The following is a 19,731-nucleotide window of genomic DNA, read 5'->3' as shown; positions in this document are numbered from 1 at the left end:
GGTACCGTCTACATGTAATGTGTGACAAAAACGGGGCCCCGGCCACCTGCCAGCAAGGAGGGCCAGGCCTGGGTGGGGAATCCGAAGTGCCCCCGATGCAGTGCACGCTGTTGGAGCGCCCTCCAGTGGCTGCTCCGGGTAAATGCGGCTGCCCCCGTCCAGGCCCTCAGGGCCCAGAGCCCCGAGCTGGTGGCCCGCCCGCTGGTGCTACACCAGCCCCTGGTGGGCAGACGCCACGTCCACGCTCCGGGAGGGACCGCCCGCGCTCTGGGAGCCCGCAGTCGCGGGGGAGAGAAAATCAGCTGTCAGACGAGGCCGATGGGGCTGAGGCATGAGCTGGGTCCCTGATGGGCTGGGGGCCGTGAGCGGGGAGGGAGGGCCCACAGCCCCTGTGGGTATGAGGGTGGGCTTCCTGGAGGAGGGGGGGGCTTCAAAGGATGCAGAGCATTAGGGTGTCTAGTCCTTTGTGGTAGCCACGAGGCGTGCCCCGCTCAGGGGTGTCCCGCAGGGCCTGCTCCTGTCACCCCTTCCTCTGCCCCACGAACGTTCAGCCCAGGCTGGGCCTGCAGTGAAACCCTGTAGAACCAGGGCCACCCTCCCCGCAGACGCTTGCCTCCCCATGCCAGGCCCCAGCTGTGCTCCCCAGAAGAGCACTTAATGGGGCGATGCCTCTGCGTGGAGGGGCCGCCGTTAGTAATCACACCGGGACATCGGGGGGCACCCTGGTGGACACATGTCCCCAAAGCTGCTAACACCCCCGGGGACACGGAGGTGGTGCTGGTCGAACCCTCTGGCAGCCTCCACCGGGAAGGCAGCAGGGATGGGAGGATTTGGCCGGCTCTGCCTCGGGTCGCCCACTGCCCTCCTGGTCCATCCACTCTCCACCCTCTGGAGCTGCCTCTCTCAGGCCCTGGCCAGCCCTCCCTCCACGACGCTCCAGCCCCCTCCCCAGCCTGCCCCCCACCCTCCGGCTCTGTGCTACAGGCCCGCGGGGCCCCCCATGCCCCCTGAGACCTATGGCACGCAGTTCTCATGACGTAGGGCCCTCCCCCCCAACTCCATATACAGAAGCTACGGGTGTCCGGGTGGAATTGAGGCTCTGAGTCTTGCTAAGGTGTGACCTTGAGGGAGTGCCGTGAGCATCCTCTGAAGGGCGTCTTCCTCCAGGCACGCATCTCTTCCTGGCTCGGGCCTGCCGGCTAAGGCCTCGTCCTTGTTCACATCTGCCCCCCCCCCCCCCACTCACATGCATGCACACCTGCGCGGCAGCGGTACCCATGCCCCAGGAGGACGGAGAAGGGACAGGGGTGTCTCTGGCAGAGGGGGGCCTCCCTGGGCTTGCAGTGGACTCACCCCGTGCCGCCCTGCAGGCCGCTGCTGGCTGGATGCCCTGGAGCTGGCCCTGCGATGCTCCAGCCTCCTGCGACTCAGCACGTGCAAGCAGGGCCGTGACGGGGAGCCCGGATCCTCGCCAGACGCGTCGCCCCCCTCGCTCTGTGGGCTGCCCCCCTCGGCCGCCATCCACGACCAGGACCTGTGCCCGTGAGCAGGGGCGTGGCGGGCAAGGGCTGGCCCCTCCCAGAAGCCCAGGTCCCCTTCCTGCTGGGGACCCCCAGGACCCTGGCTGTCTCTGGGACTGATATGAGGGGTCTCCTTGTATGTGGGCGGGGGGACCAAGCACCGTGGAGTCTGGCCACCCCAACCTCAGATCAGGAGGCAGGCCTCCTTCACTCCCCAGGGGTGGAGGCACCCGGGCCGCGCCTCTGACCGGGGACCCACAGCGCCATCTGCCCCTCCAGGCTGAACGGGTCCTCCCTGGAGAATGATGCTTTCTCAGACAAGTCGGAGAGAGAGAACGCCGAGGAGTCGGATAACGAGACTCACAACCACAGCGGGAAGACCAACGAGAGCGGGAGCGCCCAGTCAGAGACCCTGGAGGGCCCCGTGCCAAGGGGGACCATGTACGTGGAGCAGGTCCACGAGGAGTTCGGGGAGGTGAGAGCCCGCCCCCCTGGAGAGCTGGGTGTCCCCCTGTACCTCACTGGCCTCCCCAAAGCAGACGGAGGCTGCAGAGCCTGGCCGGCCCCTCGGGCGGTGGGGGGGGCCTGTAGCGCCCCGGGGGCTGGGAGAGCAGATCAGGGTGGCCACAACTCGGGGAGCACAGGTGGTCCGTTAGGGCTCGGCTGAGGGTGTTGGGAAAACCACTGGGGGGGGTTAGGTGGGGACCCCTGGGGTCCAGGCGAGGCCTTCAGAAGGCTGAGGGGCGGAGGTAGAAGCCTGGGGCCCGCTAGGGAGGAGCAGTTCCCCAGAGGCCTTGGTCCCAGGTAGCCATGGAGGAGGGCCAGGTGGCGGGTTCAGGACACATGGGAGGTGGACGGACGGGTCCCAGTTCACCTCTGACAGCACCGTGGGGCTGGCAGCTGGGAGTAGGGACGGGCCCATGATGGGGGGAAATGGTGCCCGCGAGGGGCTCGAGGCAGAGAGTGGGCAGCCCGAGGGACCCTTCAGAGGCTGAGCACAGATGAGGCTCGGCTCCACAGGGTAACCTGGGGAGACCCGGCAGGAAACCTCAGGACAGGCGTGCAGGCACAGAGAGGCAAAGCAACTTGTTGAAGGTGGCCCAGCAGGGTGGTGACAGATCCTGCTCCTCCCTGGGGGTGGCTGCCGTCGGGCCACAAACACAGACAGCCCTGAGTTCACATCCCACCTCTGCCTCACGCCAGCTCTGAGAGCTCGGGCAAGTCAGCTGTCCCCTCTGTGAGGCAGGGGCGCCCACAGCAGGGGCCACTTCAAGGAGGCGGCCTAGGGAGCAAGAAGGGGGGTGCACGGGCAGCCCAGACACGCCCTGCCTTCTGTGCCCGAATCCAGCTCCAGGCCTCCTCAGGAGCTGGCCTGGGCCCGCACGGGCCCCTCTGGGCGGGGGTGGGACCCTTGCCAAGGGAGGGCAGGGGTCAGACAGGGCAGGACTGGCTGGCCGGGTGGCGGGGGCCGGGCCGCGGAGGGGCACCTCCTGCAGCTAGAGCCAGCCGCCGCTGTCCCCCCCACCTGGCGGCAACCCGGGCGGCGCGGAGCTGGGGCCTGACCGCAGCCCCTCTGCCAGCAGCTGGGCCAGGCATCCCAGGTAGAGACCGTGTCGGAAGAGAACAAGAGTCTCATATGGGTCCTGCTGAGGCAGCTGCGGCCGGGCATGGACCTGTCCCGCGTGGTGCTGCCCACGTTCGTCCTAGAGCCCCGCTCCTTCCTCGACAAGCTCTCTGACTACTACTACCACGCTGACCTGCTGTCCAGGTGAGCGAGCGGGGGTGCCCTACGCACCCATGCACACCACAGACCCCAGCCTCCCTTGGCCCCTGCCCCTACCCATCCCCCCCGGCCATGGATGTTTCCGGAGGGGCCCTGGGGCCCAGGGCTGAGCTCCATCCATGGTCCCTGCTGGCTCAGCCTGCTAGTGGGCCCAGTCTCTAAGACCAGGAGCAGCTCATGGGGGCGGGGTGGGGGGGGAGAGGGCAGCTGCATGTCAGGTCAGGGCCCCACCATCAAAGGTGAGTGTGGGCAGCCCCCAGCACCTTCTGGTGTCCTGAGTTCTGGGCCCTGGCCTCAGTGCCCTCAAGCTGAAGCCCAAAGGCTGGAAAGGCTGGAAAGAGCCCATGCAGAGGAGCTCCCGGAGGCCTTCCTGAAGGCAGAGGCACCCTGCCAGCCCTGAGCCGGCAACACCCTGCCTGCCCAGGCCCTCTGGTTAGGTGGAGAGTTCGGGTCCCTGTGGGAGGCTGGGAGACTCCCCACGGCCCTGGGGCTGGGCAGGACAGGAGGGGCCCGTGACCAGCGGGTGGAGGGCGGGATGGAAGGAGGATAGGGAAGAGGGTGGCCGGGGACCCGGCCCGGGATGAGTCGTTCTCCCGTGCTGTCCCAGGGCTGCTCTGGAGGGGGACGCCTACAGCCGCATCAAGCTGGTGCTGCAGTGGTATCTGTCTGGTTTCTACAAGAAGCCCAAGGTGAGAAGGGAGGCCCAGCGCGCCGTCCCCCCGGCCCCATAGCTCCCTGCCCCTCGGAGAGCCTGGGGCCACCCTGACCCCACACGGTCCCCGCCGCGGCCCCCAGTCCTCAGACATGGGGGCAGCACCCTGACCTACCACCCAGGGTCCTCCTAGCCAGGCCAGGCCCACAGGGGTGGTCCCAGTTCCCTGCAGGGCCCAAGCGGGACCTCCACACCTCAGAGAAACAGCGACCACACACAGCGGTGCTGGGAAAGGGGCTCTCGACCCTGCACCTGGAGGAGCCCCTGGGACCTGTGGTTTTCATGGTGTGTCTCGTAGTCATAGAGACTTTTTGAGAACCCAAAACTCAGGCTCTGCTGAGCGCAGGGTGCTGGGGGGAGGGGCCCGCAGCCCCACCCCCTCCCCTGGCCACCGTGGCACCCGGTGGTTCCGGGCTGTGCGAGCGTGATAGCATCGTTCTGTTTCCACTTCACTGTGCATGTGGGGAACTGAGGCCCAGGGCTGGGCAGGGGCGGGCGAGCGATGGCCCAGAGTCACACTTAGGCCCGAGCGCAGACGCGGTTCTCAAGGGCGGCAGCAGGTGTCCTCCCTGGGCATCTGCAGGCACTGAGTGCTCATGGAGCCTCGTTTCCAGGGGGAAGCGCACGTGTGCACACGCACACACAGATTCACACACGCGTGCGCACGCACACACGGCTGGAAGTGATGCGCCTGGCGGGTGGCGCGAAGGGGCAGCCGGCTGCTTCCGACCTGACCAGGGGGTCTGAGCCCCAGAAGGAGGGCTCTCCTGAGTGGGGGGAGCTTGGGCCATTTGGGGAGCAGAAAGGTGGTGAGCGGGGCTGAAGGTGAGGCGGGGGACAGGGGAGAAGGCCTGTGGGATTTGGGATTTTATGAAACGGTCAGTAGAAGCCACTGGGGCCTTGAACAGATTGTGCACCAGTTCCGTCCAAAGTTCAGGGACAGCACGACCTAGGGAGGGTCTCAGGTCCCCCTGGGAGCCAAGAACCAGACAGGACATCTCATAGGCTGCCCCTCAGAATGTGAACCACGGGCAAAGCATGTTCTCCCCAGAGCACAGTGGGGTGCAGTCCCCAGGTGCTGGTGGCAAACCAGGCCCTCCCATCTAGAGACCGCCTCCCTGTGGGCACCTGGGGGTGTGGGCAATGGGCAGCCAGCCTCCCACGTTGCCCCTCGGTCCACACCCTATCCCACATGGGTCCGTGGCCCACCTGGTTCCTCACATGAGCTTTCCATTTGTTGCTTGCAGGGGATCAAGAAGCCCTACAACCCCATCCTGGGGGAGACCTTCCGCTGCTGCTGGTTCCATCCCCAGACCAACAGCCACACCTTCTACATAGCGGAGCAGGCAAGGCCCCCACCGCCCCCAGGCTGGACACCGGGCTCCTCAGCCGGCAGAGTCTGAGCCCTGTGCGCATTCTGGGTGCCCCCCCCCCCACCCATTGAGATTCCCCCAGGAGATGCAGGCCCAGCACTGTGACAGCAGGAAGGGTTTCCTCGGGAGGGGTCCGTGCATCCCGTCCCCCCAGGGCATTCTGCAGATGGCCACTAGGCCCACGACTCAGTGTCCGCTTCCCTAAGCAGCAGTGAGAGCGGGAATGGCCCCGCGCCACTCCGGGGGCCCGGAGGGACAAGGTGGGCAGGGGGAGGGGGGCTGCTCATCAGGGAGCCGGGCTCTCTCCTCCCCCGGGGCCATTCCAGAGTGCCTCTCTGCCCGCAGGTGTCCCACCACCCTCCCGTGTCCGCCTTCCACGTCAGCAACCGGAAGGACGGCTTCTGCATTAGTGGCAGCATCGCGGCTAAGTCCCGGTTTTACGGTGAGTGGGGGGCGGGGCTCCCCTGGGATCTCCCGGGGCCTGGGGGAGATGGGGGGAGGACTGGGCCCCCGGATGCGGTGGCCAGGTTTCTCTCCCTCCCCACCTCTCCGGGTCAGGGACCTGGAGCCAGGCAGAGCCCGCAGCCCCCCCCCCCCGCCGAGCCGTAGAGGGGGCACCGCTTGTGGGCGAGAACCTGCGTGATAAGACCCTGCTGCGCGGTTGGCCCGGCCACATCACATGTGCTGTGTCAGCACAGAGCGGAACCGTTCCGGGGCCACAGGAGTTCCGTGGTGGGGGGGTGACAATCAGAGCAGGGGTTTGCATGCAGCCTCTAGCCTCAGAAGCCCTCCCTGGGAGCCGGGCCTTGTGCGCCTTGGGTCAGGGCGCTTTTCCAGAATCTGAGTGTCAGGGAGGTGAAGTGACCCACAGCTTAGGTGAGAGGCCCAGCTGCCCCACGGTCACCCGGCTGGAGGGACCGGGAATGCTTTGCACCTGCTAGAAGGGAGCTCAGACCGTGTGACTTAGGGGGTGGGCCCCCGGGTCCTGAGGTCCCATGTCTGCTCACTGGTCCCACCCACCACCACCCCATCCCTCCAGGGAACTCGCTGTCGGCTCTGCTGGACGGCAAGGCCACGCTCACCTTCCTGAACCTGGCAGAGGACTATACCCTCACTATGCCCTATGCCCACTGTAAAGGTGAGAGGCCCCCCACCCACCAGGAGGGCAGAGCCCCGGCCGGTGCCCTCAGCGGGATGCTCTTGTCCTTGTTTGTTTGTTGAGGGTTCACCCTGGCTCTTTGATGACTTCTTAGCCTGGAATGTTGTCTGACAATGTTTTCAACTCAAAGCGCCCACTTCCTGTCACAAGAGCCCACTTCCTGTCACAGACCGCAAACCAGATCTGTTTCTTAAGAGTGGTTTTGTCATTGTTTCTAAAACTTTCCAGTAAAAGAAACATAAGCATCTTTTTTTTTTTAAGATTAAAATGGATCATGAGTTTACAGGTTTCCAATCCGGATCCAAGAGGGTGGGTGTCTGTAACCCATTGGCCTGACAGCTGAACCGTCTCCCCCCTCTCCCCTTGCGTCCCCCCTCCCCACCCCCAACCCTGGCGGGAAAGCCCCTTTGTAAACAACACCGCTCTGGGCTGTTGTTACTCTCCCTTAACCACTTCCCACACACAGTCAGAGTAACACTAACCAGCCCTACCCCCAACAAGCCGAGGCTGCAAACAGCCGGAAGCCGCCGTTTCCTTTTGGGGATTGATTTGTCCTAAGCATACCCCAATGGGATTTGTAAACTCAGCAGGAATAACCCCCCTCCAGTATCACACCACCAGGCAGACACCCACTTCCTTTTTGTTTTGTTTCATTTTCCTTTTGCTCCCAGTTGCTTTTGTGATTTCATTTTGTAGGTCATTATGGAAATGCAGTATTTACCTGGATCCAAAGTTCGAAACTACAAAAGCAGGTGTAGTCAGAGAAAGCTGGCGTGTCTCTCTCTCTCTCTCTCTCTCTCTCTCTCTCTCTCTCTCTCTCTCTCTCTCGATCCCCGCACCCCCTGCCCTCCAGCTGCCTCTCCCACTTCGAGCATCCTGGACGGCTCCCGGGGAAAGCCGCACGCAGGAGCATGGGGCTCCCATCCTGTGCACTGGTGGGATTTGGGGGCACCCCCAGCCCTTCTGCTCTTTCCCTGGGCTTGCCTTTTTTATCTTTTCATTCTATCCCACACGTCCAAGTGTTTTATAATACACACAGCTCTTCTCTTTAGTTAGATTAAGTCCTCCACATGGCAAGAAACATAAGATTCGTTCTTTCTTTCATTAATTAAAAAATATTTGTATTAGGGGCGCCTGGGGGGCTCAGTCGGTTAAGCGTCTGCCTTCTGCTCAGGTCATGATCCCGGGGTACTGGGATGGAGTCCGGCATCGGGCTCCCTGCTCAGCGGGGAGTCTGCTTCTCCCTCTGCCCCTCCCCCCTGCTCTTGTGCTCTCTCTCTGTCAAATAAATAGATGAGTGTAATCTTTAATAAATATATATATAATGCATGTATTAGTTTAAACAAACACACCGGGCCAGTCCTGGGCGCAGCAGCGAGCAGGGAAGATGGAGGAGCCCACCTTGGGGCCCGAACTACAGAGCAAATGACAGATGGTAATGAGCGTTTCATGGGGGCAGTGGGGCCCCTGGGAGCCTGGAAAGGGTGTCCTGGAGGAAGGAACCTGCCAAGGGCAGGACATTCCCTGGACAGAGCAACTCTCGGGCAGAGGCCCTGGGGGCAGAGGGTCACTGAGGAAACATGCGTGGGCCGGGTTCTGCCTCCCGCCCCCACCAGCTCCTCTCCATCCCAGAGACTCTGCCCCCGGGGGCTCCTGTCCTCTCCCCCAGGCTCTGACACCGGCCTCCTCCGGGTCAGCGGTGCTGTGTGGGGACGCAGTGCCAGGACTGAGCAGGAGACTGTGTTTCAGGGATCCTGTATGGCGCCATGACCATGGAGCTGGGCGGGAGAGTGACCATCGAGTGTGAGAAGACCAACTTCCAAGCTGAGCTGGAATTCAAGCTCAAGGTAGCACTTCAGCCACTGGAGGGCCTTGAGCAGAGTGGGCTCGGGCCGGGGGGGCCCCCTCCGCGCCCCAGGGATGGTTTCTGGAGCAGATGCACTCAGGGGGGGGCGGCTCTCCGTAGCATAGCCAGGGCCCAGAGAGAGGAAGGGGCTCCTGCAGGCCGCACAGCGGAGCCAGGACAGGCCCAGACCCCTTCCCAGCCATGGGACGCACAGGCCTGGTAGGCCCCCTGCATCCTTGAGCTCAAGCTGAGGCATTGGGCGAGTGTGGCAGCCTCCAGCTTTGGGTCCCATCCAGGCCGGCCTCCCACGTCCCAGGGGCTGAGAGCCGGCACCTCGTGAGGAAGGGGCCTCCTCCTCCCCAGCTCACTGCGGGCGCCAGGGCGCTGGGGAGGCCGCCGGCCCCTCACCAGCCCTGTCTCGGGGTGTCCCCACAGCCTTTCTTTGGGGGCAGCACCAGCATCAACCAGATCTTGGGGAAGATCACGTCAGGGGAGGAGGTCGTCGCGCGTCTCAGCGGGCACTGGGTAAGAGGCTGCCGTCCGGGGCAGGCACAGGCGGGCCCGCGGGCATAGGAACAGCCACGGGGCCAACCTCTCTGTTCCTGCCTGGGCCGTCTGGGGCAGGACCGAGAAGTGTTCCTCAAGGAGGAGGGCCGAGGAAGCATGGAGCTCTTCTGGAACCCGAGCAGGGAGGTCCGGGGACAGAGGCTGAAGAGGCACACGGTGCTGTTGGAAGACCAGACAGAGCTGGAGTCGGAGAGGTGAGGCGCCCGCGGGCACCTGTCGGATCCCCAGACCCAGGTCTGGCGTGGCTGGGCAGGGTTTCCGTGCAGCGAGCGTGACCTGGGGTGCCCCTGGCAGGGAGGGGTGGACCAGAGGGGACCCCCCCATGACAGACGCCATGTCCTGCTGGGGCAGCTGAGGGAGAGGGAATGAGGCCTGGGAACAGCAGATGCCCAGCTGCTCCACAGGGAGTACCCTGCCGGTGGGGGTATGAGCTCAGGGTCGAGGAGAACCACCTCACTTTGAATCACCAGCGCTCTAAGACACTCAGGCTCCCCAGGAGAGAGTGAGTTCCCTGTCCCTAGAGGCAAGCAAGTGGAGGTTGCTCTCTAAGCCTCCCCTCCGGCCCCCAGGGGGTGGGACCGTCCAGATCACCTGCTCAGAGCAGGTGCCCCACCCCCAGGCTCTGGCAGCACGTCACCAGGGCCATCGGCGAGGGCGACCAGCACAAGGCCACACAGGAGAAGTCTTCACTGGAGGAGATGCAGCGGCAGCGGATCCGCGAGCGCCAGCAGAACCTCGTGCCCTGGAAACCACAGCTGTTCCGGCTGGACCCCGCCACCCAGGAGTGGCGCTACCGGCATGAGGAGTGAGTGCGGCTGGGGGGCTCCCCTGGAGGGGCGAGTGATGGGGGAGGAGGGGTTCCTGTGGGGGCTCACTGGCCGGCCCCGGCAGTAGGTCCTCTCTGGGGCTCTGGCCACTGCTGGGAAGCTGGGGCTGGGCCGAGATGGGGCCCCCTCCTCCCAGGGGCCACTGCCCCTGCCAACAGATGCCCTCTGGACCCTCCAGTCGTAGCCCCTGGGACCCCCTGAAGGACATCGCCCAGTTTGAGCAAGATGGGGTCTTGCACACAGTGCGGCGGGAGACCATGGCCCACCAGACCACCTTCCTGGGCAGCCTGGGGCCCAGGCACCAGGTCAGCTCCCCCAGGGTCCCTGCCCGGGGTCAACTTCCGCAGTAGGAGGGGACTGTCAGGCCGTCTCTCCCACCCTCACTCTTACCTGCCTGCCCCTCCCCCACGCACTCCCCCCCCCCCCCCGCCCAGCCGGGCCCCCTGCTCCCTGGAGCCGCCCTCCGTGGTGCCAAGAGCACACGGTGCCAGTCTGCAGAGGAGGAAGCTGAGGCTCAGGGCAGCCTGGGGGCTTGCTCAGCCAGGAGAAGGCGGAGCCTGCATTTGCAGGGGTGCTGAGGGGAGGCAGGGCGGGAAGCGGGGAGGCTCCAGGAGGCCTGCAAGAGGTCTCCTGAGACAAACACCAGGGTGCAACTTGTGAGGAGGCCTGGCGTGTCCTCCCTGGTGCCACGTGGGCGGAGGCCACAGGTTCTGTGTGAGGCCAGCTGCCTCCCCTGCACATGGTGGGAGGCCAGTGATCACGCGGGCAGAACGGGCATGACCCTTCTTGCCCGGTGGCCCCAATTTCCCAGCAAGCAAGGGTCACAGTATCTCACTGCCCATGTGTCGTCCCCCCCCACCTGCTGTAGCCCCTCAGGCCGGGCGGCCCCACCCCCTCCACAGGCCCCCACCCACCTGGATGCCCCCGCATCCCCCTCACCCCCTCCAGTCAGCCACGGCTCGGCCACCCCTGTGCTCTGGGGAGCTATCGGAGGTCCCGCTGGAGAGGTCCCCTCAGCATTGGGGGAGGCCTAGCTGTCAGCTCAGACGGTGGGACGGGACCTGCTGTCATGGCCCCCGAGTCAGAACCGTCCACAGCCACATCTTCTAGAGCGGCCCTGTCCCCAAGGCCGGCACATCCTGGCCCCGCGGGCGCAGCTGTGGTGGACCTGGGTGAGCCCCCGGCTGCAGTGGCTCGTCTCTCTTCAGGGGCCTGGCCCAGACCGGCGGCTCCGCAAGGCCAGCGACCAGCCCTCTGGCCACAGCCAGGTCACCGAGAGCAGCTCCACACCCGAGTCCTGCCCAGAGCTCTCAGACGAGGAGGAGGAGGAGGAGGAGGAGGAAGAGGAGGAGGAGGGGGAGGGGGACAGCCACGACTTCATTTCCGGTGAGCCCTCCCGGGCCGGCTACTCTGCAGGGTGGGAGAAAGCCAGAGAAGCACCTTCCCTGGGCAGGTGTATGGCGCACCTTGACCGTCCTCCCAGGGTCCTCCACGCCTCCCTGAGCCCAGGGGCAGACCAGGGTTGCGGAGGGCAGCGGTCCCCAGCCCTGCACTCATACGGCGCGGCGCCCCCTTTGGCTGGCAGGGTCGGTGCAAGGGGCAGGGCTGACCATCTGATTGTGCCTCCTGTCGTCCTCATGGGTGTGCCGGCTCCTCCCCGACTTTGTCCCCGTCTCTAGGTGCATGAGCTGTGCCTTGCCATTTCTGTCTCCCAGGGCTTATTAGAGGGCAGCTGAGCTTGGGGGTTCCCTCTATGCCTGCCCCTCGACTCCCCGTGTTGTTAGCTTCACCTGAAGGCTCCCGAGAGGTGGGGCAGGGGCCAAGCCGGGCACGACCCCGGGACCCCGCGTGCCGGCTCCCCAGACATGCCGGCTTGTCTTTGATTCTCCCTCCACCCCCTGTCCCCTGGGTCCCGTGACCGGTGGCTGGACATCCCAGGCGGCGGGAGCCCATGCCCACGGTGCGGGAAGGAGGCGCGGCGGCTGCAGGCACTGCACGAGGCCATCCTGTCGATCCGGGAGGCCCAGCAGGAGCTGCACAGGTAAGTGTCGCTCCCGGGGACGGGGCCAGGGAGCTGCAGAGGCCAGGGGGCCGTGTGTCACTCAGAACTAGAACCCTGGGGGTTTGCAGAGGGTCTGATGGATGGAGGACAGGAAGAAGGCAGCCAGCTCTACCCTGGGCAGGCTGGTGGAGGATGGGGCGGGAGTTGAGGGTGCCACACTGTAGGGGGGCTTGCTTAAACAGGATGAGCCAGCCCCTGAGCTCTGTACAGGGAAATAGCAGCTGGGGGCCAGAAGTCCAGGCATGGGCTGGCCCAGCCGCACTGGAGTCAGAGTGAGTCAGCCGCCTGGCACCACAGAGGAGGCCAGCCGTGAAGCAGAGAGCCAGGAGAACAGCCAGACATTTCTGCAGACACACAGTACAGCCAGAGTCCAGGGCGAGGATACAAGTGTCCTGGGTGTGGCCCTGACATAGTCTACAGACGGGGGCTTATGCAATAGACGTTCACTGTCCCCCGGTCCCAGAGTCCGACACCTGGGATGCAGGTGCCGGCAGGGCCGGATTCCCCCAAAGCCTCTCTCCTTGTGTGTGGACGGCTGTGCTCTCCCTGGGTCCTTCTTCACGGGGTCGTCCCTCTGTGCAGGTCTGTGTCCTGATGTCCTTTTCTTATAAGGACCCCGGTCACCCTGGATTAGAGCCCACTCCCATGATCTCACTTAAACTGAATAGCTTCTTAAAGACCCCTTCTCCAAATAGAGTCACATCTGACCTGTTGGGTCAGGACTCCAACATGAGACTATTGGGGCAGGGTGGTCCAGCTCAGCCCGTCATAGCACGAGTGGAAAAGAGGCTGCAAGAGGCCCAGCTCCCCCAGCCATGAGCCCCTTTCCCTGGAATCTGTGCCCAGGGACCCCTGCGTACTAAGCCATCCATTGAAGGTAGGGATGCACGCCCACCCTGGCTCAGCCACCATCCTCCCGTCGTTGCAGGCACCTCTCAGCCATGCTGAGCTCCACAGCAAGGGCCAGGCAGGTGCCGGCGCCAGGCCTCCTGCAGAACCCCCGCTCCTGGTTCCTGCTCTGTGTGTTCCTGGCGTGTCAGCTGCTCATTAACTTCATTCTCAAATGAGAGCCCTTTGGGGACAGCGTGGGCGTCCAGGCCCACCTCTCCCTCCCAGGCACCTAGCACTTTCAGCCAGCCCGGGGAGGCAAGAGAGAGATGGCGAGCATGGCCACTGTGGACAGAGGGGCCCACGGCAGCAGGAGGATAGTAGGAGGGACCTGGGGGGCCACACTGGCTCCTCCAGGGGAGGTGCTGACCTTCCCTGTGGGACCCTCCACCCAGTGCCGGCCTTAATGCTAAAGCCAAGTGCAGCTTTCGTCATGCCTCTCGCCCCCTGGTCAACTTGCCTGCTCGTTCCCGGTCCAGCATCCACTTGTCCCGTGGGAGCGTCGGAGGCAGGGGCGGACTGCCTGCCCAGGCATTGCGCGGTCACTCCCCAGCCGGGGTGAGTGGGGAGCTTTGGGGGAGCAAGCCGTGAGTCCCAGAGGTTCCCAGAGCCTCCTCTGTCCTGATGCAGAGGGCTGTCCATCCTGAGAGCCTGCCCACACTGCCCGGGTCACGCTAAGAGGGGCCTCCCTTGGACTCTAGGGTAGACTGGAGCTACTGCAGAGGGAACATTTGGATTTTACTCTGCTTCTGTGCTGGGTGGACGGGACCCCCACGATACACCAATGGAACCCACCCTCACCTTGCACAGCCTGGGCATGCCAAGGGGAGCGGGCACAGCTGTACCTGGGCACAGCTGTGCGTGCGAGGGCAGGGGTGCGCAGGGGGCGGCCGCACGGGCCCCAGCACTCCCTGGGACGGGGAAGCCCAGGTTTGCCACTTTACTGGGACTGATCCACGGTCCTCCCGTTTTACACTTTTTTAATAAACGCAATTGCAATATCGTAGGCAGGCTGCAAGCAGCGTCTGGCGTCTCGCCTGTTTCTGTGTCAAGTGCCGCCGTGTGCGTGCGTGTGTGCGTGCGTGTGCGCGTGAGCATCTGCACATGCACCTGTAGATACACACCGAGCCTTAAATTATGTGGGGGAGGTGCCACCGGGACCCACCGTCCCATTTTCCAGATTTTGTATCCATGTTCTCGTTCCCTGCCGGCAATGTGGGGACGTGTCTGTGCTCCAGGCCTTGAAATAAACGGCACACACACACTTTGTGTTGTCTTCTTGGGGGCTTCTGGAAACGGGGGTGGCTTCCCAGGGAGAGATGCAATGCCAGCAGGGGCCTGCCGGGAGGGACCCGAGGCCCTGAGGACGGATCCGGGGGAGGATGGGGGGCAGGGTGCAGGCACCCCCTCCCTCGCGGCCTCTCCGCCTCAGCCCCTGCGCTTCAGGACAGGGTGGGGCTCGGGCTGGGCAGAGGAAGGGGCAGGTGGGTGCTGCCCCTCCAGGCCCTGTGGCTGGCTGCCTTGGGCAGAATGGGCTCCAGGACTGGATCACCCGGCGGAGGGCGGTGCCCCCAGACTGGCCCTGCCCCCCCTCCCCCCCGTGTAGGGGCCACCCACTGTTGGAGAATGGGTGCCCTTGAGGTCCTAGCTTTCCACATCTCGATACCAGGGCCGGTTGCTCTAAGAGGAAGCTCGGGGCCACCTCCTCTTACCGATCCACCCACGTGTGGCCTGACTCACCAGCTCCACCACCACGCCGCACAGCAGCCTCAGAATCCCTTTCAGAATTCTGTTTATGTCCTTGGTATGCCAAAAGTTCTGCCAAAGCAACAAGGAAAAGAAAGATGGGTGGGCATAACCCCGCAGGAATAGCTGGCCCAATGCCCAGATGGGTGGTGACCAGGGCGTCCCAGGGCGCTTGGAAATAGTACAAGCCCGGGCAGGATTTCTGGGTCCTTTGGGTTGTTAACTCTTGGGTATATAGACACCAGTGATGATATTCTAGGCTGATGTGGATGTCCAGAGCTGCGCCTCCCACCCCCCTCGCCAGTACTGCACCTCCCACCCCCCTAGCCAGTACTGCCCTTCCCGGCCCCCTTGAAATGTGCCTGGATGGCCCCGGGGCCGTCGGTGCCAGCCCCGGCTGGGAGGGTTGCAGCATGGGAGTGCAGGGTGCCCCAGGAGGCAATGAGCCTCTGGCCCGCCCTGCCCCCCCACGGGACCCCAGGGCAGGAAGGAGATGCACTTCCCCAGCGACATGGTGACGGTCACCGCACGCTGACTTCTCATCCCCTTGGATGGATCACCAGCAACTTCTAGTAGCAGGAACTTTCAGTAGAAGCAAGCGGGTCTGGGTAGCACTGGGAGGTCCCCCGAGGAGCCCCGAGCATGGGGGCAACAGGCAGCTGCCGGCTCCCTCCATGCGTTCCGGGGTCCTTGCCCTGGACAACGTCGTAGGAGGGTTAGGGGATGGTGGGGGGTAGTGAGCCCAGGGGCCTCAGTAGGCATGACCGTTGCCATACACTGAGCAGGTCCTCCGACCTCTGACCCCTGCTTAGGCCTCCGCAGCAAGTGTTCTCATCCCTCTTCCACAGATGAGGAGACCCGCTGCAGACGTTCAAGAACCCCCAGTACTCGTGAAACAATCGCTCCCCATTCCTCCAATCCTAGCGCTTCACTCTGCCCGCCCCCCCCCCCTACTTGCCCCGGATCCTGGAAAATACCAATCAATTTTCTGTCTCTCCGGATTGGCCTACTGGGACATTTCCATAAATAGAATCATGCAACAGGTGTCCTTCTGTGTCTGGCTTCGTTCAGGTAATGTTTCAGGTGCCCCTATGTTGTGGCAGGGGCGGGAGGCAAGGTATCCCCCAGACTGAGAAGGCACTTTGAGACCAGAAATCGGAGCCGGCCATCCCCACGGTTTACTCAGTTTGCTCAGGGCGACTCCCTGCCGGGGGGGTGGAGCAGTCGACGATCCTCGATCCTCGCTGAACAGGACTCGCTGAACAGGACGGAGGCCAAAGACGGATCGGTGTTGTCCACCCTGCCCCACCTCTTCCTGTGTGGGGAGTGTGTGGTGCCACCTTGTATTTGTTCATGCCCCCTGTGAAGGGCGTTGGGCCTGTACCCACTCTTCGGCTACTGTGGATAAAGGTGCCACGAACATCTGTGTACAAGCTTTGGTGTGGATGTGTGTGTTCACTTTTGACACATCCATTTTTCGTCAGCTCAAACCCTCTCTGTGGTTCTAAGTACTTCTAACGCCATGTGCTGTCACCCCTCTTCTGACTAAGACTTGTCAAACAGTGTCAAAACCAAGAAAACCCCAAGTCCTGTCCTAGATGATAAGGCCGACCCTACAACACTTTCTTTTTGAGGTTTGTCTTTTTTTTTCCCTCAGAGATGGGGGAGATTGTTTTAAATCTAAAAAGTCAGTTGGAACCTGAATTCAAGCTGAGCAGGAACAGGGCCGTCAGCCACAGCACGGGAACCTCACGCTCCGGTCGGCAAAGCAGAAATTGTGGTTGTCTGGGGACACACACCCTGAACCGGGCTTCACCAAGAGGTGCGGGCTTCACCATGAGGACACCATAAAATTCTGGGTTTTGCTCCTTTACCTGCTTCTACTCTTGCGAGGACCTGAACCCCCACTTCACACAGGCCTCATAGTGCAGATAGTTGTCTGTCCTCCCTGTAAGGACAAGGAGCTCATGATTTCCTTAGAGTCTTCCAGCACAACAGACAACACCTAAGGAAGGACTGGGTGAAGCCATCGTAGGCACATTCCAGACCACCGGCTCTGGACAACTCCACACCGAGCCCCCAGGGTCCCAAGCAATCATTGTTTTATGAAGGACACCTGGGCCCTTGTCCTGGTTCTAACTAGTTCCAGAGAGGACAGGTACACCAGTCCATAATCCTCGATAAAAACCACAGACCCTGAGCAAAGAAGAGGCGCTCTCTCCTTTCCTTTCTGGATCTCCCAGACACTGCCTGTACCTGTCCTCTCTCCATACCGTCAGTAAATTCTGCTCGCCTCCTGCTGGCTCACGTTTTGACTTCTATCCTGCACGGTGCCGGGGACCCGCTGGGCTGGTCCTGCGGGACTCCCTCTGGGTTCTCGGACCCGGCTGCCTGCGTCAACCAAATGTGACTGCAAGTGGGCAGCATCCAAACCACTCCCCTCTGTCTGGTTTGGGGAGCAGGTCTTCCCGGAAGCTGGCGCTCTGGAGCTCAGATCATGCTTCATTCTTTTAAAAGTATCACGACATTGTACTCCTGAAGCTAGTATGACAGGGTATGTTAACGATCCTGGAATTAAAATAAAATCATAAAAGCTGGGGAGGGGTGGTGTCCTGTTCGCCTCCCTCCCACATTGCTGCACCTTGTCCTCACATTAGCCTTATTTCAGAGGAAGCAATCCCCCTTCCCCTGGGATTGCTGGAGTGTTCCAGACCAGACTCAGTCACACCTGGGGTCGTTCCATCGTTTCCTGATTCCGCCCCAGGATAGAGCCTCCGAATTGAGCCATGCTTTCAAGCAGTTTTAGTTTTCAAATTGTGACTGGATCATTCGAGGCCAGGGATGCGCATGGGGATCGCTCCAGTGCTCGCTTCCTGGGGCTTCTGGGGGAACTCCCCGCCCTGGTCCGCAGTGGCTGTGCCCCATGAGGCCTGGGTCCCTGCCTCCCCTGCCCCCTGCAGGAGGCCCACCCCAGGGGGCCTGGGGCCCAGCCCAGCTCCCTCCCGCCCAGCCCAGCGCACCTGCGCAGGACAGGTTGCCCCCAAAGTGGGCTGCGTTGCGGGCCTCAGTTCTGGCTGTGATGGCCCCACTCTGCAGAGCCCCACCAATCGCTGCCTCTGAGATTGTGGGATATGATGGTCCACCCCATCAGGCTCCGGTCCAGACTTTATTAGCTCCAACGGACTGTGGTTTGCTCAGTGGCATCTCTACGGTTTTCTGCAGTAAGGTGGTGACCTCTCTGAACAGAGAGTTTTGCTGCTTCTGTCCAGTCTGGATGCCTTTTTTCTCCTGCCCACCGCTCTGGCCGATGTCTGGGCTTTGAAACAGTTGGGGGGTAGCGCTTTGGGCGTCCCCCCAGACACGCGACGGAGTCGTGCTCTAGGAGGAAACGTTATTCATCAGGACACAGAAATGCTAAGTCATGTTGCCGAAGGTCTTGAAACTAGTAAAAGTCTCTTTTCTCAGTCTGACTGCGCCCCGGGGAGCGTACCTAGACAGCCGGCTGGGGAGCCTGCCCCACCTCCTGAAACCGGTGCTCAGGCCGAGGTCTGTCTCCCTTCCGCTCCTCGAGGCGGGTGCTGCACAGGTGGTAAGGGAGCGGCGGGGCTCCGCGGGGACACAGAGGGAGGGGCGACACGGCGGGGCCCAGCAGAAACTGCACAAACGCTGAGGCCGACGAGAGCGGAGACACGCGACCCCACCCAGACCCCTCGTCGGCCTCAAACCTCCGACGACACGTTCAACGGAGACGCGGTCGCGCCGCTCCGCGGGGACATCGCACGACTGGAGCTCCGGGTGGTGGTCCTTGGAGAAGACCCAGCAGGAGCGCCCCCAGTGGCGGCCCGTCCCGCACCGCTGTCGCCCTCGAGCTCTCGTCCGGTTCTCAGCGGCGCTTACTGAACTATCACTTCGGCCTCGTGTGTCCGCGAGACGAGACCCCGCCGCCCGGCCCCGGGTGCGCCGGACATCGCGCTGCCGCAGAGCTGCTCTGCTGGGTTTTTCTTTAATGACTCTGCTTTTATTGCGGTAAAACGCGTAACATTTTCCATCTGACCCAGTGCTGGGTGCCCAGCTGCGCAGCCTTAAGGACGTCTGTGCGGTCGCACACCCATCCCCGCCGTCCGACTCCGGAACTCTCCACCTTCCCGAACCGAAGCTCTGTCCCCCGAAACCCGAGCCGCCCCCTCCCCACGCCGTCGTCGGCTCCCCGCTCCCCCCGCTCGGGGGTGCTCGCTCGCTCTGCCAAATTAATAAATAAGAGAGCGCGGGGGCGCCTGGGTGGCTCAGTCGGTTGGGCGACTGCCTTCGGCTCGGGTCATGGTCCCGGAGCCCCGGGATCGGGTCCCGCATCGGGCTCCCTGCTCGGCGGGGGGTCTGCCTCTCCCTCTGATTCTCCCCCATCTCGTGCTCTCTCTCTATCACTATCTCTCTCAATAAATAAATAAAAATCTTAAAAATAAAATAAAATAAAAATAAATAAACTTATAAAAAAATAAAAAAATTAAAAAATAAAATAAATAAATAAATAAACTTAAAACCATGAAACAGAGGGGGCGCCTGGGTGGCTCAGTCGGTTGGGCGACTGCCTTCGGCTCGGGTCAAGGTCCCGGAGCCCCGGGATCGAGTCCCGCATCGGGCTCCCTGCTCGGCGGGGGGTCTGCCTCTCCCTCTGATTCTCCCCCATCTCGTGCTCTCTCTCTATCACTATCTCTCTCAATAAATAAATAAAAATCTTAAAAATAAAATAAAATAAAAATAAATAAACTTATAAAAAAATAAAAAAATTAAAAAATAAAATAAATAAATAAATAAACTTAAAACCATGAAACAGAGGGGGCGCCTGGGTGGCTCAGTCGGTTGAGCGACTGCCTTCGGCTCAGGTCATGATCCCGGAGTCCCGGGATCGAGTCCCGCATCGGGCTCCCTGCTCGGCGGGGGGTCTGCTTCTCCCTCTGACCCTCCTCCCTCTCATGCTGTCTCTCATTCTCTCTCTCAAATAAATAAATAAAAATCTTTAAAAAAAAAATAAATAAATAAGAGAGCGCGCACGAGGGGGCGGCGGGGCAGCGGCAGAAGGAGGAGCCCCGCTGCGGGCGGACCCAGAAGAGGCGGCCGCTCCGTCTCAGCACCGGGGTCCCGGCGCGGAGCCCACGGCCGGCGCTTAGAGATGACGCGGCCGCGTCCGTCTACGTCCTCGCCCGCCCGTCCGGCCGCGAGCGGGAGGCGAGGCTCCGCCCACCAGGGGCGC

General features: G+C 62.6%; 2 protein-coding genes across 8 annotated transcripts in view; one reads left to right on the top strand and one right to left on the bottom strand.

Moving 5' to 3' along the window:
• OSBPL5 (oxysterol binding protein like 5) overlaps nucleotides 1-14,001 on the top strand; it is a 53,229-nt gene extending 39,228 nt beyond the window's left edge. For 4 of the 7 annotated variants that reach the window (XM_064576021.1, XM_064576022.1, XM_064576019.1 and 1 more), the window contains 15 exons: nucleotides 1,371-1,542; nucleotides 1,800-1,995; nucleotides 3,101-3,288; nucleotides 3,911-3,992; nucleotides 5,263-5,361; nucleotides 5,734-5,830; nucleotides 6,428-6,526; nucleotides 8,297-8,394; nucleotides 8,829-8,918; nucleotides 9,018-9,154; nucleotides 9,580-9,765; nucleotides 9,966-10,092; nucleotides 10,996-11,173; nucleotides 11,726-11,828; nucleotides 12,778-14,001. In XM_064576021.1, the coding sequence (XP_064432091.1) occupies nucleotides 1,371-1,542; nucleotides 1,800-1,995; nucleotides 3,101-3,288; nucleotides 3,911-3,992; nucleotides 5,263-5,361; nucleotides 5,734-5,830; nucleotides 6,428-6,526; nucleotides 8,297-8,394; nucleotides 8,829-8,918; nucleotides 9,018-9,154; nucleotides 9,580-9,765; nucleotides 9,966-10,092; nucleotides 10,996-11,173; nucleotides 11,726-11,828; nucleotides 12,778-12,916 (1,991 nt within the window). In that variant the 3' untranslated portion in view covers nucleotides 12,917-14,001. Of the gene's footprint in view, nucleotides 1-1,370; nucleotides 1,543-1,799; nucleotides 1,996-3,100; nucleotides 3,289-3,910; nucleotides 3,993-5,262; nucleotides 5,362-5,733; nucleotides 5,831-6,427; nucleotides 6,527-8,296; nucleotides 8,395-8,828; nucleotides 8,919-9,017; nucleotides 9,155-9,529; nucleotides 9,766-9,965; nucleotides 10,093-10,995; nucleotides 11,174-11,725; nucleotides 11,829-12,777 lie in introns of those variants that run through there. The other 3 variants (XM_054511788.2, XM_064576020.1, XR_010406750.1) reach the window with 3 other exon arrangements.
• Nucleotides 14,002-15,447: 1,446 nt separating this feature from the next.
• LOC135362275 (uncharacterized) lies at nucleotides 15,448-19,691 on the bottom strand. Its single transcript, XM_064576035.1, has 2 exons — nucleotides 17,974-19,691; nucleotides 15,448-17,861 (listed from the first exon to the last, which is right to left on the bottom strand). Exons 1-2 carry the CDS (start codon nucleotides 18,882-18,884, stop codon nucleotides 17,690-17,692), a joined length of 1,083 nt encoding a protein of 360 aa, XP_064432105.1. The 5' UTR covers nucleotides 18,885-19,691; the 3' UTR covers nucleotides 15,448-17,689.
• Between the last annotated feature and the right edge of the window lie 40 nt (nucleotides 19,692-19,731).

The sequence above is a fragment of the Mirounga angustirostris genome, unplaced genomic scaffold (genome assembly GCF_029215605.1).
Source record: "Mirounga angustirostris isolate CCGP_5_RB_7025 unplaced genomic scaffold, mMirAng1.0.hap1 SCAF_13, whole genome shotgun sequence".
NCBI lineage: Eukaryota > Metazoa > Chordata > Mammalia > Carnivora > Phocidae > Mirounga > Mirounga angustirostris.
This window is presented reverse-complemented; position numbering and strand designations above follow the sequence as displayed.

Bases quoted from the DNA above. Each gene is read 5' to 3' on its own strand.
- LOC135362275 (XM_064576035.1), bottom strand. From the start codon at position 18,884: ATGGGGGAGAATCAGAGGGAGAGGCAGACCCCCCGCCGAGCAGGGAGC. The intron at 17,862-17,973 runs GTACGCTCCCCG...GTTTCCTCCTAG, and splicing joins CTCCCCAGCCGGCTGTCTAG to AGCACGACTCCGTCGCGTGT.